The following is an 18,327-nucleotide window of genomic DNA, read 5'->3' as shown; positions in this document are numbered from 1 at the left end:
TCAACATTAGATGCGCAACATTATTGCGAGAAAACTATCTATAGAAGTATCGTTGTGTATTTCTTCGGAAAGTATGAAAAGAAAGTAGAGTAGGCCCTGGAATGATATTACAACGGAAGGGAATTGACGTGAAATTCGCGGCGATCTTTTCCTTTTGTACAAGAAACGATCGGGAGGTTTAAGCGTTGCGTATGCACTTTTAACTTTCCGCAATGCTTAATTCAACCCCTCGCATTGCACGATCACGAAAAAGGCATCGCATACGGTGCGCCGAGAATTTATCTCTTTCTTTTATCTCTTTCTTTAAACTGTTCCATGCACGCGTATCTCAATATCGTGTACCTTGTGTGTGCTACGACGTATCGATTTGATTCCTTCCGCGGTGCAATTTTTCTCTATTATGCACTGTCCAAACGGAATGCTTAACGAGGCCAGTGAATTCCTCCCCACGCGTTGCGCTTTTCGCTTGGAAAGGTTTGGCAAGCGGCAGTGCTATACCCGTCGCGGGACCGTCAAGATGGATAGTGTTCAAGGTCAATATATGCGTATCAATCAGATTCTTATGTATCTCATTGGCCAATGGCCGTATCAGGAGAGATGGGAAAAATTTCTGATCCAATTCGTCTTCGTGCCCGCGGTTTTCTCTCAGGCGATTATTCAGGTAAATTCCCTTTTGAATTTTCCTTAAGTAACGCAATTAATGAGTTTTCATAAAATTATTGAATAATTAATCGCGCAGCAAAGATAATATATAGTAATTAACTATGCATATAATATAAAAGTCTAACGACGATCGAGTAAATGATGGCTACTAAGTTAGAAATTATATCTTTTTTTGTTTTGACCAATAATAAATCACGCTTATTATGATAAATAATATATTATTATAATAACAATACTTACTATTCTTCATTTTAAATTAGAATTATTAACGGCTCGTCTCCTCCTTGCCCGGCAACTTGAGATATAGAAATTTTATATTTTTTGAATTTGAAATCATAAAAAAATTATATTTTTGCAAGCTCATATTCTTGTTTTTGGAATATCGATTTATTTTTATGATATTTTACTTAAACGTAGCCGCATGCAAACTTGAAGAAACTTTGCAGGGCGGCGGCATGATCACTGCTTGGTTCGCGGACGACATTGATGCATTTATGGAGAGTTCGTCGCCTTTTGTAATTAGTTTAATGTGCATCGTTAAACATATTAATTATACGTACAACCATGGACAGGTATGTTTTTTCTCGAGGATGCGAGAGTAATCACTTTGTCGATACTAATCGTAGTTATTTGTTATACTAAATGTAGATGAAGAAACTTACCTTTATAATGGCGGACGATTGGAATATCTATTCAAAGCTTAGCGATGAGTACAATATTCTTTGTAAGAATTACGAGATGGGTAGAAAAGTCTCGATTGCTTATGCAGGTAAAAATTATACTCAAAATTTAATAGTTTCCTTTAAAATTTCGTGACGTAATTTAGATTAATTTTCAAAAGTAAAATAAGTGATATTTTGTATAAATTTCAAATATGTAATTTATATAAAATATTTGTGATATTTAAATATATATATATATATAAAATAAAATATATTTTAAATATTATAATTCTAAATTAAAAAATTTATATAAAATATAAATTCTTTTTAAACAAAATTAAAATACATTTCGCATACATATTCTAAGTTGAAAAGTTAATAAAAAACCATGGGAACACGATTCTTGATTGATATATAATTTACAGTCTCTCTATATGGTTCAATGACTCCCTTTCTGATTGTACCGGTGATAATAAACACAGTCAGCTACATGGGGTTGTACAACATTTCCGATAGACCCCTGATGTTTCGCACGGAATACTTTATAGATTCCGAGAAGTATTACTACCCGTTATTGGTGCATTCGTACATCGGCACCCTCGGATTCGTCACGATCGTCGTGGCGATCGACTCGATGTTGGTGTTTCACGTTCAACATGAATGTGGGATGTGCGAGATCCTAGGGTAACTCCGCAATAATGACACTTCGTAAGACTGAACAACATTTTCATTCGAAACGCATCTTGTGTATTTGTTATACTCGCATGTACATGTTGCTTGCGAGAAATCCGATCGGTATTAATCTCATCTCATATTGGATCCCATATTGTCACACGTTTCTTACACATTTTATTAAATCTTTGATACATTGAAATATATGTATATATAATATATACTTTATGCCGTGTAATTTATTATTGTTGAGCGAGAGAGGAAGAGTGAAAGTGCGGAATAAATATTTGTCATTGGTCATCGAATGTCTTATTAATGCGTGTTACCCGAATTCATTTCATCCATACATCACGTCGTGAAGATAGAATGACATATACATAGTCAGAGAAGGTAGAGATATTAAATCGGCGGCGATATTAAATTTTAATGTTAATTATTCATCTACATCATTCGATCGAATTTTAACATGCTTGGACTCTACCTACGTTTAAGATACGTTTATCAATAAGCATTTTTTAGATATCGGCTAGCACGGATTGTTGAAGCAGATACTTTAGACATAAATTTGTATACGAGCACAGAAGAGGCTATATCATATGGATATATTAAGAATTGTGTTATCATGCACAATCATATAATAGAGTTAGTATCTCTGAATAATTACATTATCACTTTTGTTGCCAGTTATTTGATATACCTATGCGTTTTTTTATATTTTTTATTGAAAATCATTTAGTTTGATATTTTTGCTTCTTTTACGTATGTAATGGATTGAATGTGTATAAATTCCATTCAGTTTTTGTCTATATTATTAATTTTATTTAATAATTAATCTTCTTTTTAAATTGACCAATGTCTTATTCTTTATTATTTGAAATTTATACTTTAACACATGTATCTTTTTATTATTAAATTTATTCATTTTTCTCGGACATGAAGGTATGCTAGACGTATCGAGATTGCAAATACGACATCGTATTTTTTTCAACTGGGTTTCAATATGATGGGCATGACATTCACAATATTCCAGGTCAGAACAATGATAAATACACATGTGCAATCATGATTATCATTAGTAATAAGCTTTACGTCCATTAAAAACTTTGTCTTTTTTATGATGTTTGACTATCATTTTTAAAATTAGATTTAATTTCTTTAGACTTGTAATTATATACATGCGAGTATAACAAAATGAATTTATGTTTATGAGTTAGGCAGTGGTAAAGTTGAGTGATCCAAATGAAGCCCTGCGATTTGTGTCGTTCACGGTGACCCTGTTATCCGTACTCTTCCTCGAAAGCTGGCCAGGTCAGCAACTATCAGATTATACTGACAAAATTTTTGCGTTTATGTAAGTACTTCGCAGTGGAGGCATTTTATTACAGTTCAGTATTGACAATTTCTGAAAACAACTGTAAGTAATAACGCAGTTCAGATATTGACACATTCGGCCTATATATGAAATTTTACACACATCGCTTTACACACATTTGCTAGAAATAATTATATAAATAAAAAATAGTCTGATACACATCGGTATTTCAGAACAAATGGAAGATGGTATCAGTCTTCGCTAAGAGTAAGAAAAGTGATCAGCATTATGCTAATGAGGAGCTACGCGCCAATAAAGATAACTGCGGGCAAACTGTACGCCTTGAACTTGGCAAACTTCGCTTCAGTAAGATAACATCTCCAAAAACGAGATCTAACGTCGTATTGCCGTAAAGTTTGACACACCGTTTTTTCAAGGTCGTACGCACGTCGTTTTCTTACTTCACTGTCCTCTGTTCTATGCAATGAGCGAAACTTGCTATAGCTCAAAAGCTATTATTGATGACAACAACTACAAGCAACTGATTTGCCCTTGTCTCCTTTTTCATGACGACTCGTGAGTTACAATTGACGATGGCTACGACGATTCGGTAAAGTCGATTTACTTAAATATTTTTGGCGCGCGATTAGAGCATTCACGAGAAAAATAAAGTAAAAATCATAATACATTGTTTAACAGATTAACGTGTTCCGAAAGAATTTTTCTTTACTTTAAAAGTTAATAGGTTTCTTACAATTTTATTTAACTATCTACAGAAACGGCATTGAAAGGAAAATTATCCTATGAAGCAGTCTATGTGCGCAGTCTTTCTCATTTCTATTTGTTCCTAAAATATGATGAATATGAGATGAATATGAGATGAATACGTAATACAAATATCACCAGTTACGATCAAAATTTTTGTTATGGAGATTGTAGTATCAAAAATTATGACGATGATGTATAAAATACATTTAACAAAATTTTATTTTCATTGCACATTAATATCTTTTAAAACAATTATACATACTGTGTTAAAAGTTACATATAATAATACAGTAATTTTACTCACTTTTAGTATCGATGGTATTTCACTTCTCATTATAAAAAGCTTTCTCACCACTACCAGTGTACCATATCCCTGTGTATTAAATCTACAAATTTTAAAACCATAGACTTATGAGATATAAATTTGTCAAAAATCTATTATACTGCATACTGCCATTTTTAAAAGGTTTCTGTACTTTCATTTGTAATAAAGTACATAATATTATATGATAATATTCTTTCTCAAAGAATAAAAATGCAAGTATGGGTACCAATATTTTTATATTTGAGTACTCTTCAGCATTATTACGTTAAAAAGATTTGGATTTGAGCATGAATTATTCAATTTTGATCTGCAACTTGTGTTGAAAATTATATTACCATGTGTGTCAGGTATAAAAACATTCTTATAAAAAAATTACTTTCTTCTCATGTAAAATATATATACAAATTGTATTAGACAGCTCAACAAGTTCAATAAGAATTGTATTAAAGTTATTCAGCTGTCGTCGTACATCGGCGTCTACAAACGACTGCTTCGATTACTCCTTATCCTAACTAGCATGTGATAAAGAAATTCAGTAAGTAAGTTGAGCGATGATGTACGCAAAATGTCGAATTGCAATTATTGAGGAGCTGAGATTAAATTTAATTATATGGAAATGCGATCTAAAAATTTTTTATTAAATATATATTGTTTTAAGTTACATCAATAAATTCGTAAATAAATAAAGTAAATATTAATACAGCAAAACAATTTTTTTAATAAGTCTTAACTGGCACATGTCACACATTATCGCACTTGAAATTAATTACTAGTAATTCCTTATTAGCTAATAATTTCTATATGACAGTTCTATTAATAAATTTATTCACTTCAGATTTTATTGAACTATTTAATAAAAAGGCACTGGAAGGAGCAGTTGTTTCTATAAAAGTACATTCTTAAAAAATCTCATTTCTATTGATTGCTAGAGTGAGAAGAATGATAATACATAAATATATTATCAATTACGGTGAGAAATTTTTGTTACAAAGACCGTAGTAGCATAAAGTATGACGATGACGTACGTAATACCTGAAACAGAATTTTATTTTTATAAAATCATTTTATACGTATGTATACCACAAAATAATTACACTTACTGTATTAAAAGTTATATATGACAATACAACGATTTTACCCATTCTCAGTCCCAATGGTTTTTCACTTCTCATCATTATCATTATAAGAAGCTTTCTTGCTGCTATAGGCATACTATACCATTCAGTATTATATCTGTAAATTTTGCAAACAATCTATTTGAAATCATGTTATATACTTATACTTCTGTTTAACGTTTCGTTACGTTTTTATAGATTAATGATTTTTTCAAATGTGTTACTTTTAATATTATACAAAACGTACGCAGATTCGAACACTTTCTCGCTGGAATCTATGATTTTCTGACCCTGCCAGTTTACAAAGAATACGGTAAATAAAATTCCATTTAGATAAGCAATGAGTTTTACAAGTCGATTAACGTCTTGCACGTTATTTATCACCTACACGATAACGAAACGTATAATTAATAAAATATAATAAATACATCATTTAATACAATAAATACATTCATTTATAATTAAATCAATTAATTTTGCTGTTTTTCATCATCTTGTCATTTAAGTAATTTGTGTGGATAGGAATATATATATATATATCCAAGAACTGTTGCAGTTCTTGGATATATTTCTATCTGGAAAAAATTTTCATTAGCTGTATCGTATACCTGATACCCCAGAAAACTTATAATAAATACAGTTAATCCTGTTTGTATATTGTCTGTATGGAGAGAGCTAAGCTATATGCTGACTCCACAATGGCAACAAATCTAGCATAGTGTACACAAAAATATTAATTATTTCTTACTATTGCCCACACGAAAGTAACACTCTATACGCCTAAACGTGTACTCACTGCATCGCCTCTGTGTGTCTGCGAATACTGTAGATAATATTTGAGTAACATTTATCCTTTGTCATCCTTACTTTGGAAACTAACGCAATTTCCAACCGAGATCTAAACTCAATATTATTACAAAGTTTACAGGAATAATTTTTGGAACAAATTTTGCAGCAGACAAATTGTTCCTTTTTTGTTTTGGACTGGTATCTTAATAAAAATCATGTATTTAAACCATGATCGTTTACTAAACTTACCTTAAAGCTACGAACAAACCGCAACTGTGTTCGATCACTATTAGATACAGAACATCGGATACAGCTAGTAAGACTGTGTATATAAAGTCACATAAACTACAATGTATGAAAATTGGAACGTAATACGTGTCTAGATCAATCACGTAATTAACGCGATAAGGCAATCCTGTTTGGGATTTCAGCTCTTTATTTGCTAACTCATTAGTATTGTTGGATTCCACGTAAGAAAGTTTTGTCAATAGTGGTGCAAATAAATAAAGGACGGTATGGCTTAATAAGAAACCTAAATTACAGGAAAAATTTCATAAATTATCTGTCACATTTTGACATGATATAATGAGTATAACAAGCTATTCCATATCGTAAATTAGTACTTTTAGCACAGAACAATTTACAAAAATTATATTATATTAAAATGTCATTTAATGCTATCTACAAAATGACGATAAACTTCGTGCGACTTTAAAAAATTCATCGAACACCGATTTTTTATCATTATTTGTTTCCATTAATATACAAATTTTTTCTGAAACATTTTTTTCAAAAATACTTGTGTTTCAAAATAACCAATTATATTATTTGAATTAAAACATCCCGTAGATTATCAAATGCTTTTAATGATATGTATATTGTGATATGACTCTCAACATCATTCAGGAACAGAAATGTATATACTCTAATGTGCCGAATATTTGGCACTTCACTGTATTATATTAAGTCCGATTGTACTGTGAAAGTCACCCGTATAAGCGTAGCCTATCTTTCGCCCATATAGCGCATGCGAATTCTGTATCTTTTCTTCCTCATCCGACTTTGGGGAAAGACAGTACTCGTGCATCTTTATTAGAAGCATTTTGATCTATGACTCGAAAAAAATTCAGATATAAGATATAATTTTGCATTACTTTCCGTATTAGCTATTACTTTTATCGTTAATTATTTATTTATCAGTAGTATTTATCGATACTATTTATCGATATACGCCGCGATGCCGTCTTTATTGACATACCTGTGGTAATGCATATATTGTACAGAACGTTTTACTTATAGTCACTACAGCGAAAAATAATGTCGGCACGGTATCGAGCAGTTCGAAGGGATCATGCCAGATTTCAGTAATACCCAAAATCTGCAATTTCCGTTATGTACAACATTGTGCACACGTCGTGCAACAAATAATTTGAATTGAAATGTCAGAAATAACATTAATTATGTGAAGTGCATTTAAAATGAGAATTTTTGTGCACATATAATTGTTTTGGAGAAGATAAGTAAAGAGAGATATTTATTTTTCACCCTTTTTTGGAAGATAGAACCGTAATAAAAGCTATAATAGTGCATGCAATACTGTTTTAAGATTATACTTTATCTTATGTTCATGTATCTTTTACTTGGAATATAAGTCCAGATCCGAGTATAAGCACCATAGCGAGATATATCCCGTAACGCCTGTTTCGCGTATGAAAAGGCCATAGACCACTAATGCTTAATAGTAGTCGAATGATGTTGTAATGCGAATCCTGAAAGAACTGATCAATATCACCCATTCTGTCTTTTACTTCCCGCCGTTATTATTACAGAAGCGAAATTCTGTATCTATGTGATGCCTCAACTTCAACAAAGAATACAATTCACATTAATTTCCTATTGACAATTCTGTTTAATGTTGGCAGTTGTAAAATCAAAAATACATGTCTGACACATTTATCATTCAAATCGTGCATTGTAAAGTCGCGAGATTATCTTATTATCTATGTAAATTGCAGTGATAGAGGAAGGGGATAGCCATACTGAAAATGTTATCTTTGTACATGCGATGCAGATAAAAGGAGTATGAAAATTTTATTTCCAAGTAAAGTCGATCACTATTATGTGAAAATACAGTCAGTTCAGAATTCGTTATATGCAGATATCACAGACCTGTGAGGTAAAAGCTTATCAAAGCTTATGAAAAAACTATTGTATACTGCCATTTTTTAAAGTTTTCTATACTTTTATTAAAAATATAAAGGAAATTCTTTTTCAAAGGGTGCAAGTGCAAGTGTAGGTATTGATTATATTTTATATTTAATTATGACTTTCCAGTAGTCGTTGTATAACGTGAAGTGCTCTTTAATATTTTTACGTTCTAGACTTGGCTTTTAGCATAATTTGTACAACTTTTCTCTATAACGTGTATCAAAAACTATATCATTATATGTGTCCAGAATAAAAATTTTTTGTGTAGAAATTATTTTCTTTTTACGAGGGCAAATCAATAAGTACTCGTTTGAAGACAGATGACATTGCTCATGCAAATTAGCATTACCATCGTGTACTACCATCTTTCAAATAACGCCATACAAATTTTCAGAGTGATTCATGCAATAGTCTTGATTAGACAGCAATTCATAGTGAGAGTGTTTGATGTTTTCCCATACAATGGAAAAAGAACAATATCGATCCGTGATTCGCTTTTTATTTTTGGATGGAAAAACGTGGGAAGAAATAAAATCGAAGATGGATGCCATCTATGGGAACCCTTCACCATCTATGACAACCGTCAGATATTGGTTCAACGAATTCAAATGTGGTCGTTCGTCTGTTTTTGATGAGGAGCGCTCATGACGCCCGGCAGACGTACTTACTGAGGAAATCGTTGAAAATGTCCACGTCATAATTCTCGCTGATCGCCGAATGAAAGTGCGTGAAGTAGCAGAGGCCATAGGCGTGTCGTATGGAACGGCATTCAATATTTTGCATGATAATTTGGGAATGAAAAAGCTGTTGGCCCGATGGGTGCCGCGATTGCTCACGGTGGACAACAAGCGAATGCGGCTATCAATTTCAAAGCAATGTTTGGAGTTGTTAATATTAATTATTCATCTATATCATTCGATCGAATTTTAACATCCTTGGACTCTACCTATGTTTAAGATACGTTTATCAATAAGCATTTTTTAGATATCGGCTAGCACGGATTGTTGAAGCAGGTACTTTAGACATAAATTTGTATACGAGCACAGAAGAGGCTATATCATATGGATATATTAAGATTTGTGTTATCATGCACAATCATATAATAGAGTTAGTATCTCTGAATAATTACATTATCACTTTTGTTGCCAGTTATTTGATATATCTAAGCGTTTTTGTATTTTTTATTGAAAACCATTTAGTTTGATATTTTTCTTCTTTTACGTATGTAATGGATTGAATGTGTATAAATTCCATTCGGTTTTGTCTACATTATTAATTTTATTTAATAATTAATCTTCTTTTTAAATTGATCTATGTCTTATTCTTTATTCTTTGAAATTTATACTTTAACACATGTATCTTTTTATTATTAACTTTATTCATTTTTCTCGGACATGAAGGTATGCTAGACGTATCGAGATTGCAAGTACGACATCGTATTTTTTTTCAACTGGGTTTCAAAATGATGGGCATGACATTCACAAATTCCAGATCAGTACAATGATAAGTACACATGTGCAATCATGATTATCATTAGTAATAAGCTTTACGTCCATTAAAAACTTTGTCTTTTTTATGATGTTTGACTATCATTTTTAAAATTAGATTTAATTTCTTTAGACTTGTAATTATATACATGCGAGTATAACAAAATGAATTTATGTTTATGAGTTAGGCAGTGGTAAAGTTGAGTGATCCAAATGAAGCCCTGCGATTTGTGTCGTTCACGATGACTCTGTTATCCGTACTCTATCTCGAAAGCTGGCCGGATCAGCAACTATCAGATTATACTGACAAAATTTTTGCGTTTATGTAAATACTTCGCAATGGAGGCACTTTATTACAGTTCAGTATTGACAATTTCTGAAAACAACTGTAAATATTAACACGCAGTTGAGATATTGACACATTCGGCCTATATATGAAATCGCTTTACATATGTTTGCTAGAAATAATTATATAAATAAAAAATAGTGTGATACACATCGGTAATTCCGAACCAGTGGAAGATGGTATCTGTCTTCGCTGAGAGTAAGAAAAGTGATCAGCATTATGCTAATGAGGAGCTACGCGCCAATAAAGATAACTGCGGGCAAACTGTACGCCTTGAACTTGGCAAACTTCGCTGCAGTAAGATAACATCTCCAAAAACGAGATCTAACGTCGTATTGCCGTAAAGTTTGAAACACACCGTTTTTTCAAGGTCGTACGCATGTCGTTTTCTTACTTCACTGTCCTCTGTTCTATGCAATGAGCGAAACTTGGTATAGCTCAAAAGCTATTATTGATGACAACAACTACAAGCAACTGATTTGCCCTTATCTCCTTTTTCATGACGTCTCGTGAGTCACAATTGACGATGGCTACGACAATTCGGTAAAGTCGATATACTTAAATATTTTTGGCGCGCAATATGAGCATTCACGAGAAAAATAAAGTAAAAATCACAATACATTGTTTAATAGATTAACGTGTTCCGAAAGAATTTTTCTTTACTTTAAAAGTTAATAGGTTTCTTACAGTTTTATTTAACTATCTACAGAAACGGCATTGAAAGGAAAATTATCCTATGAAGCAGTCTATGTGCGCAGTCTTTCTCATTTCTATTTGTTCCTAAAATGTGATTAAGATGAGATGAATATGAGATGAATACGTAATACAAATATCACCAGTTACGATCAAGATTTTTGTTATAGATATTGTAGTATCAAAAATTATGACGATGATGTATGCAATACATTTAACAAAATTTTATTTTCATTGCACATTAATATCTTTTAAAACAATTATACTTACTGTGTTAAAAGTTACATATAATAATACAGTAATTTTACCCATTTTTAGTATCAATGGTATTTCACTTCTCATTATAAAAAGCTTTCTCACCACTACCAGTGTACCTTATCACTATGTATTAGGTCTGCAAATTTTAAAACCATAGACTTATGTGATATAAGTTTGTGAAAAATCTGTTAAACTGCATACTGCCATTTTTAAAAGGTTTCTGTACTTTCGTTTATAATAAAGATAATATTCTTTCTCAAAGAATAAAAATGCAAGTATAAGTACCAATATTTTTATATTTGAGTATGATTTTCTAATAGCCAATGTAAAGTACCTACTCTTCAGCATTATTACGTTAAAAAGATTTGGATTTGAGCATGAATTATTCAATTTTGCTCTGCAACTTGTATTGAAAATATATTGTCACGTGTGTCAGGAATAAAAATATTCTTATAAAAAAAATACTTTCTTCTCATGCAAAATATACAGGGTGTCCCAGTAACTCTGTTACAATGCAATATCTCCGTTACCGTTAATGGTACGCGAAAATGCGTAAGGAAGAAATTATTTGATTCGAAGGGACACACATTATGGTGGGAATTATTTTTAGAGCCTTCAAGGTCATCAATATTTTTTAAAATAGGACTACATATTTTTATCATAATAGCGTAATAGCTGAGGTCAGGACGAATCCAATGGCCTATAATACCATAACCTTCACGTGACTTTGAGTATGAAAAATCAGAAATTTTGAGGAATGGCTGTGAATAACCAAATAAGTAGAATAGAAAGTTTGGCATAGGATTTATTGTAATATGTGTTCAAAGTTGTTTCCATGAACTTTTAAACATTTGTTAATTGGAGTATTAAATGCACATCTGCGAACATTTTGGGCCTACATTTCTTTCTATGGGGCTTTATCAAAGAGAAAGTTTTTTCAACAAAGCCTACGACACGTGATGACATGAAAGAAATAATCCGACAAGCTTGTGCTGCTGTAACACCCTAAATGTTTGCAGATGTGCGACGTTCGTTTAATACTCGAATTAACAAATACTTAGAAGTCCATGGAAACAATTTTGAACAATTATTACAATAAATTTTTCTATGCCAAACTTTCTATTGTACTTATTTCATTATTCGCATTCATTGCTCAAAATTTCTGAATTTTTCATACTCAAGATCACGTGAAGGTAATGGTATTATAGGCTATTGGATTCGTCTTGATCTCAGCTATTATGCTAAAAATATGTAGTCGTATTTAAAAAAATATTGATGACTTTAAAGGCTCTAAAAATATGACCTTGAGAAAGGAATAATTCCCACCATAATGTGTGACCCTTTGAACCAAATAATTCTTTCCTTAAGCGTATCATTAACGGTAACGGAGGTATTGCCTTATAACAGAGTTACTGGGATACCCTGTCTATTCAAATTGTATTAAACAGCTCAACAAGTTTAATAAGAATTGTATTAAACTTATTGAGATGTCGTAGTACATTTTTACGTTACATCGGCGTCTACAAACGACTGCTTCGATTACTCCTTATCCTAACTAGCATGTGATAAAGAAATTCAGTAAGTAAGTTGAGCGATGTGTATGCAAAATGTCGAATTGCAATTATTTAAGTTGGAATTAAATTTAATTATAGGGAAATGCGATCTAAAAATTTTTTATTAAATATATATTGTTTTTAAGTTACATTAATAAATTAAATTCGTAAATAAATAAAGTAAATATTAATAAAGCAAAACAATTTTTTTAATAATGTGCCTTAATTGGCACATGTCATATATTATCGCACTTGAAATTAATTGCTAGCAATTCCTTATTGGCTAATAATTTCTATGTGAATAGTTCTATTAATAAATTTACTCACTTCAGATTTTATTGAATCATTTAATAAAAGGGCACTGAAAGGAGCAGTTGTTTCTATAAAAGTACTTAAACAATCTCATTTCTATTGATTATTAGACTGAGAAGAATGATAATACATAAATATATTATCAATTACCGTGAGAAATTTTTGTTACAAAGACCGTAGTAGCATAAAGTATGACGATGACGTACGTAATACCTGAAACAGAATTTTATTTTTATAAAATCATTTTATACGTATGCATACCACAAAATAACTACACTTACTGTATTAAAAGTTATATATGACAATACAACGATTTTACCCATTCTCAGTCCCAATGGTTTTTCACTTCTCATCATTATCATTATAAGAAGCTTTCTTGCTATTATAGGCATGCTATACCATTCATTATTATATCTGTAAATTTTGCAAATAATTTATTTGAAATTATGTTATATACTTATACTTCTGTTTAACATTTCGTTACGTTTTTTTAGATTAATGACTTTTTCAAATGTGTTACTTTTAATATTATACAAAACGTACGCAGATTCGAACACTTTCTCGCTAGAATCTATGACTTTCTGACCCTGCCAATTTACAAAGAATATGGTAAATAAAGTTCCATTTAGATAAGCAATGAGTTTTACAAGTTGATTAACGTCTTGCCCGTTATTTATCACCTACACGATAACGAAACGTATCATTAATAAAATATAATAAAAATACATCAATTAATACAATAAATACAGTCAGTTATAATAAAATCAAGTAATTTTGCTGTTTATTCATTTAAGTAATTTGTGTGTGATTGGAATATATATATATATATATATATGTCCATGAACTGTTGCAGTTCTTGGATATATTCCTATCTCGAAAAAATTTTCATTAGCTGTATCGTGTACCTGATACCCCAGAAAACTTATAATAAGTACAGCTAATCCTGTCTGTATGGAGAGAGCTAAGCTATATGCTGACTCCACAATGGCAACAAATCTAGCATAGTGCATACAAAAATATTAATTATTTGTTACTATTGCCCACACGAAAGTAACACTATACGCCTAAACATGTACTCACTGTATCGTCTCTGTGTGTCTGCGAATACTGTAGATAATATTTGAGTAACATTTATCCTTTGTCATCCTTACTTTGGAAACTAACGAAATTTCCAACCGAAATCTAAACTCAATATTATTACAAAGTTTACAGAAATAATTTTTGGGACAAATTTTACAGCAGACAAATTGTTCCTTTTTTGGACTGGTATCTTAATAAAAATTATGTATTTAAACCATGATTGTTTATTAAACTTACCTTAAAGCTACGAACAAACCGCAACTGTGTTCGATCACTATTAGATACAGAACATCGGATACAGCTACTAAGACTGTGTATATAAAGTAACATATACTACAATGTATGAAAATTGGAACGTAATACGTATCTAGATCAATCATGTAATTAACGCGATAAGGCAATCCTGTTTGGGATTTCAGCTCTTTATTTGCTAACTCATTAGTCTTGTTGGATTCCATGTAAGAAAGTTTTGTCAATAGTGGTGAAAATAAATAAAGGACGGTATTGCTTAGTAAGATACCTAAATTACAGGAAAATTTTCATAAATTATCTGTCACATTTTGACATGATATAATGAGTATTACAAGCTATTCCATATCGTAATTTAGTACTTTTAGCACAGAACAATTTACAAAAATTGTATTATATTAAAATGTCATTTAATGCTATCTTACAAAATGACGATAAACTTCGTGCGACTTTAAAAAATTAATCGAACACCGATTTTTTATCATTATTTGTTTCCATTAACTATACAAATTTTTTCTGAAACATTTTTTCCAAAAATGCTCTTCTTTTAAAATAACCAATTATATTATTTGAATTAAAACATCCCGTAGATTATCAAATGTTTTTAATGATAGGTATATTGTGATATGACTCTCAAAATCATTAAGGAACACAAATGTATATACTGATGTGCCGAATATTTGGCACTTCACTGTACTGTTAAAGTTACCCGTATAAGCGTAGCCTATCTTTCGTCCATATAGCGCGTGCGAATTCTGTATCTGTTCTTCCTCATCCGACTTCGGGGAAAGACAATACTCGTGCATCTTTATTAGAAGTATTTTGATCTATGACTCGAAAAAGGTTCAGATATAATGTATAATTTTGCATTACTTTCCGTATTTGCTATTACTTTTATGGTTAATTATTTATTTATCAGTAGTATTTATCGGTACTATTTATCGATATACGCCGCGATGCCGTCTTTATTTACATACCTGTGGTAATGCATGTATTGTACAGAACGTTTTACTTAGAATCACTACAGCGAAAAATAATACCAGCACAGTATCGAGCAGTTCGAAGGGATCATGCCAGATTTCAATAATACCCAAAATCTGCAATTTCCGTTATTTACAACATTGTGCACACGTCGTGCAACAAATAATTTCAATTTAGATGTTAGAAATAACTAATTATGTGAAGTGCATTTAAAATGAGTATTTTTGTGCACATATACTATAATTGTTTTGGAGAAGATATGTAAAGAGAGATATTTATTTTTTACCCTTTTTTGGAGGATAGAACCATAATAAATGCTATAATAGTGCATGGAATACTGTTTTAAGATTATACTTTATCTTATGTTCGTGTATCTTTTACTTGAAATATAAGTCCAGATCCGAGTATAAGCACCATAGCGAGATATATCGCGTAACGCCTGTTTCGCGTATGAAAAGGCCATAGACCACTGATGCTTAGTAGTAGTCGAATGATGTTATAATGCGAATCCTGAAAGAACTGATCAATATCACCCATTCTGTCTTTTACTTCCTGCCGTTATTATTACAGAAGCGAAATTCTGTATCTGTGTGATACCCCAACTTCAACCAAGAATACAATTCACATTAATTTCCTATTTACAATTCTGTTTAATGTTGGCAATTGTAAAATCAAAAATACATGTCTGACACATTTATCATTAAAATCTTGCATTGTAAAGTCGCGAGATTATCTTATGTAAATTGCACAGTGATAGAGATAGGGGATAGTCATACTGAAAATGTTATCTTTGTAGTTGCGATGCAGATAAAAGAGGTATGAAAATTTTATTTCCAAGTAAAGTCGATCGAGACTATTATGTGAAAATACAGTCGCTTCAGAATTCGTTTTATTCAGATATCACAGACCTGTGACGTAGAAGCTTACCAAAGCTTATGAAAAATCTATTGCATACTGCCATTTTTTAAAGTTTTCTATATTTTTATTAAAAATATAAAGAAAATTCTTTTTCAAAGTGTGCAAGTGCAAGTGTTAGGTATTGATTATATTTTATATTTATGATTTTCCAGTATTCGTCGTATAACGTGAAGTGCTCCTTAATGTTATTACGTTCTAGACTTGGCTTTTAGCATAATTCGTCGTACAACTGTTCTTTAACGTGTATCAAAAACTATATTATTATGTGTTAAGAATAAAAATTTTTTATGTAGAAATTATTTTCTTTTTACGAGGGCAAATCAATAAGTACTCGTTTGAAGACAGGTGACATTGCTCATGCAAATTAGCATTACCATCGTGTACTACCATCTTTCAAATAACGTCATACAAATTTTCAGAGTGATTCATGCAATAGTCTTGATTTGACAGCAATTCGTAGTGAGAGTGTTTGATGTTTTCCCATACAATGGAAAAAGAACAATATCGATCCGTGATTCGCTTTTTATTTTTGAATGGAAAAACGTGCAAAGAAATAAAAACGAAGTTGGATGTCGTCTATGAGAACCCTTCACCATCTAAAACTACCGTCAGATATTGGTTCAACGAATTCAAATGTGGTCGTTCGTCTGTTTTTGATGAGGAGCGCCCGCAGACGTGGTTACTAAGGAAATCGTTGAAAAAGTCCACTACATAATTTTCGCTGATCGCCTAACGAAAGTGCGTGAAGTAGCAGAAGCCATAGGCGTGTCTTATGGAACGGCATTCAATATTTATGATAATTTGGGTATGAAGAAGCTGTCGGCCCGATGGGTGCCGCGATTGCTCATGGTAGGCAACAAGCGAATGCGGCTATCAATTTAAAAGCAATGTTTGGAGCTGTTAATATTAATTATTCATCTACATCATTCGAATTTTAACATTCTTGAACTTTACCTACGTTTAAGATACGTTTATCAATAAACATTTTTTAAATATCGGCTAGCACGGATTGTTGAAGCAGATACTTTAGACATAAGTTTGTATACGAGCACAGAAGAGGCTATATCATGTGGATATATTAAGAATTGTGTTACCATGCACAATCATATAATAGAGTTAGTATCTCTGAATAATTACATTATCACTTTCGATGCCAGTTATTTGATATACCTATGCGTGTTTGTAATTTTTAATGAAAACCATTTAGTTTGATATTTTTGCTTCTTTTACGTATGTAATAGATTGAATGTGCATAAATTCCATTCAGTTTTTGTCTACATTATTAATATTATTTAATAATTAATCTTCTTTTTAAATTGACCTATGTCTTATTCTTTATTGTTTGAAATTTATACTTTAACATATATATCTTTTTATTGTTAACTTTATTCAGTTTTCTCGAATATGAAGGTATGCTAGACGTATCGAGATTGCAAATACGACATCGTATTTTTTTCAACTGGGTTTCAATATGATGGGCATGACATTCACAATATTCCAGGTCAGAGCAATGATAAGTACACACGTGCAATCATGATTATCATTAGTAATAAGCGTCCATTAAAAACTTTGTCTTTTGTATGATATTTGACTATAATTTTTAAAATTAGAATTAATTTCTTTAGACTTATAATTATATACATGTGAGTATAAGAAAATGGATTTATGTTTATGAGTTAGGCAGTGGTAAAGTTGAGTTATCCAAATGAAGCTCTGCGATTTGTATCGTTCACGGTGACTCTGTTATACTCTTCCATGAAAGCTGACCGGGTCAGCAACTAACAGATTATACTGACAAAATTTTTGCGTTTGTGTAAGTACTTCGCAATGGAGGCATTTTATTACAGTTCAATATTGACAATTTCCGAAAACAACTGTAAGTAATAACACGCAGTTCAGATATTGACACGTTCGGCCTATATATGGTATCGCTTTA

The 18,327-nt window shown here is 31.4% G+C and overlaps 2 protein-coding genes across 2 annotated transcripts; one reads left to right on the top strand and one right to left on the bottom strand.

Annotated features, from left to right (window-relative positions):
• Positions 1-1,311: 1,311 nt before the first annotated feature.
• On the top strand, positions 1,312-3,684 carry LOC108725994 (odorant receptor 13a). Its single transcript, XM_018453341.1, has 6 exons — positions 1,312-1,432; positions 1,751-2,009; positions 2,517-2,639; positions 2,937-3,027; positions 3,212-3,348; positions 3,543-3,684. The coding sequence occupies exons 1-6, from the start codon at positions 1,312-1,314 to the stop codon at positions 3,682-3,684; spliced, it is 873 nt and encodes a 290-aa protein (XP_018308843.1).
• Positions 3,685-5,386: 1,702 nt separating this feature from the next.
• On the bottom strand, positions 5,387-15,298 carry LOC108725993 (odorant receptor 49b). Its single transcript, XM_018453340.1, has 7 exons — positions 15,202-15,298; positions 14,481-14,553; positions 13,483-13,577; positions 13,314-13,376; positions 6,556-6,628; positions 5,503-5,635; positions 5,387-5,434 (listed from the first exon to the last, which is right to left on the bottom strand). The coding sequence occupies exons 1-7, from the start codon at positions 15,296-15,298 to the stop codon at positions 5,387-5,389; spliced, it is 582 nt and encodes a 193-aa protein (XP_018308842.1).
• Positions 15,299-18,327: the final 3,029 nt, after the last annotated feature.

The sequence above is a fragment of the Mycetomoellerius zeteki genome, unplaced genomic scaffold (genome assembly GCF_001594055.1).
Source record: "Mycetomoellerius zeteki isolate Tzet28-1 unplaced genomic scaffold, Tzet1.0 scaffold379, whole genome shotgun sequence".
Lineage (NCBI taxonomy): Eukaryota > Metazoa > Arthropoda > Insecta > Hymenoptera > Formicidae > Mycetomoellerius > Mycetomoellerius zeteki.
The sequence above is the reverse complement of the archived record's forward strand: the minus strand, read 5'-3'. Positions and strand labels throughout refer to the sequence as shown.

Coding starts and splice junctions, on each gene's coding strand:
- LOC108725994 (XM_018453341.1), top strand. CDS start 1,312: ATGAAGAAACTTACCTTTATAATGGCGGACGATTGGAATATCTATTCA. Junction 2,640..2,936: donor ATGCACAATCATATAATAGA/GTTAGTATCTCT, acceptor TCGGACATGAAG/GTATGCTAGACGTATCGAGA. Junction 3,349..3,542: donor GACAAAATTTTTGCGTTTAT/GTAAGTACTTCG, acceptor TCGGTATTTCAG/AACAAATGGAAGATGGTATC.
- LOC108725993 (XM_018453340.1), bottom strand. CDS start 15,298: ATGCACGAGTATTGTCTTTCCCCGAAGTCGGATGAGGAAGAACAGATA. Junction 14,554..15,201: donor GATAGGCTACGCTTATACGG/GTAACTTTAACA, acceptor TTATATACACAG/TCTTAGTAGCTGTATCCGAT. Junction 13,377..13,482: donor ACCATTGGGACTGAGAATGG/GTAAAATCGTTG, acceptor ATTCTGTTTCAG/GTATTACGTACGTCATCGTC.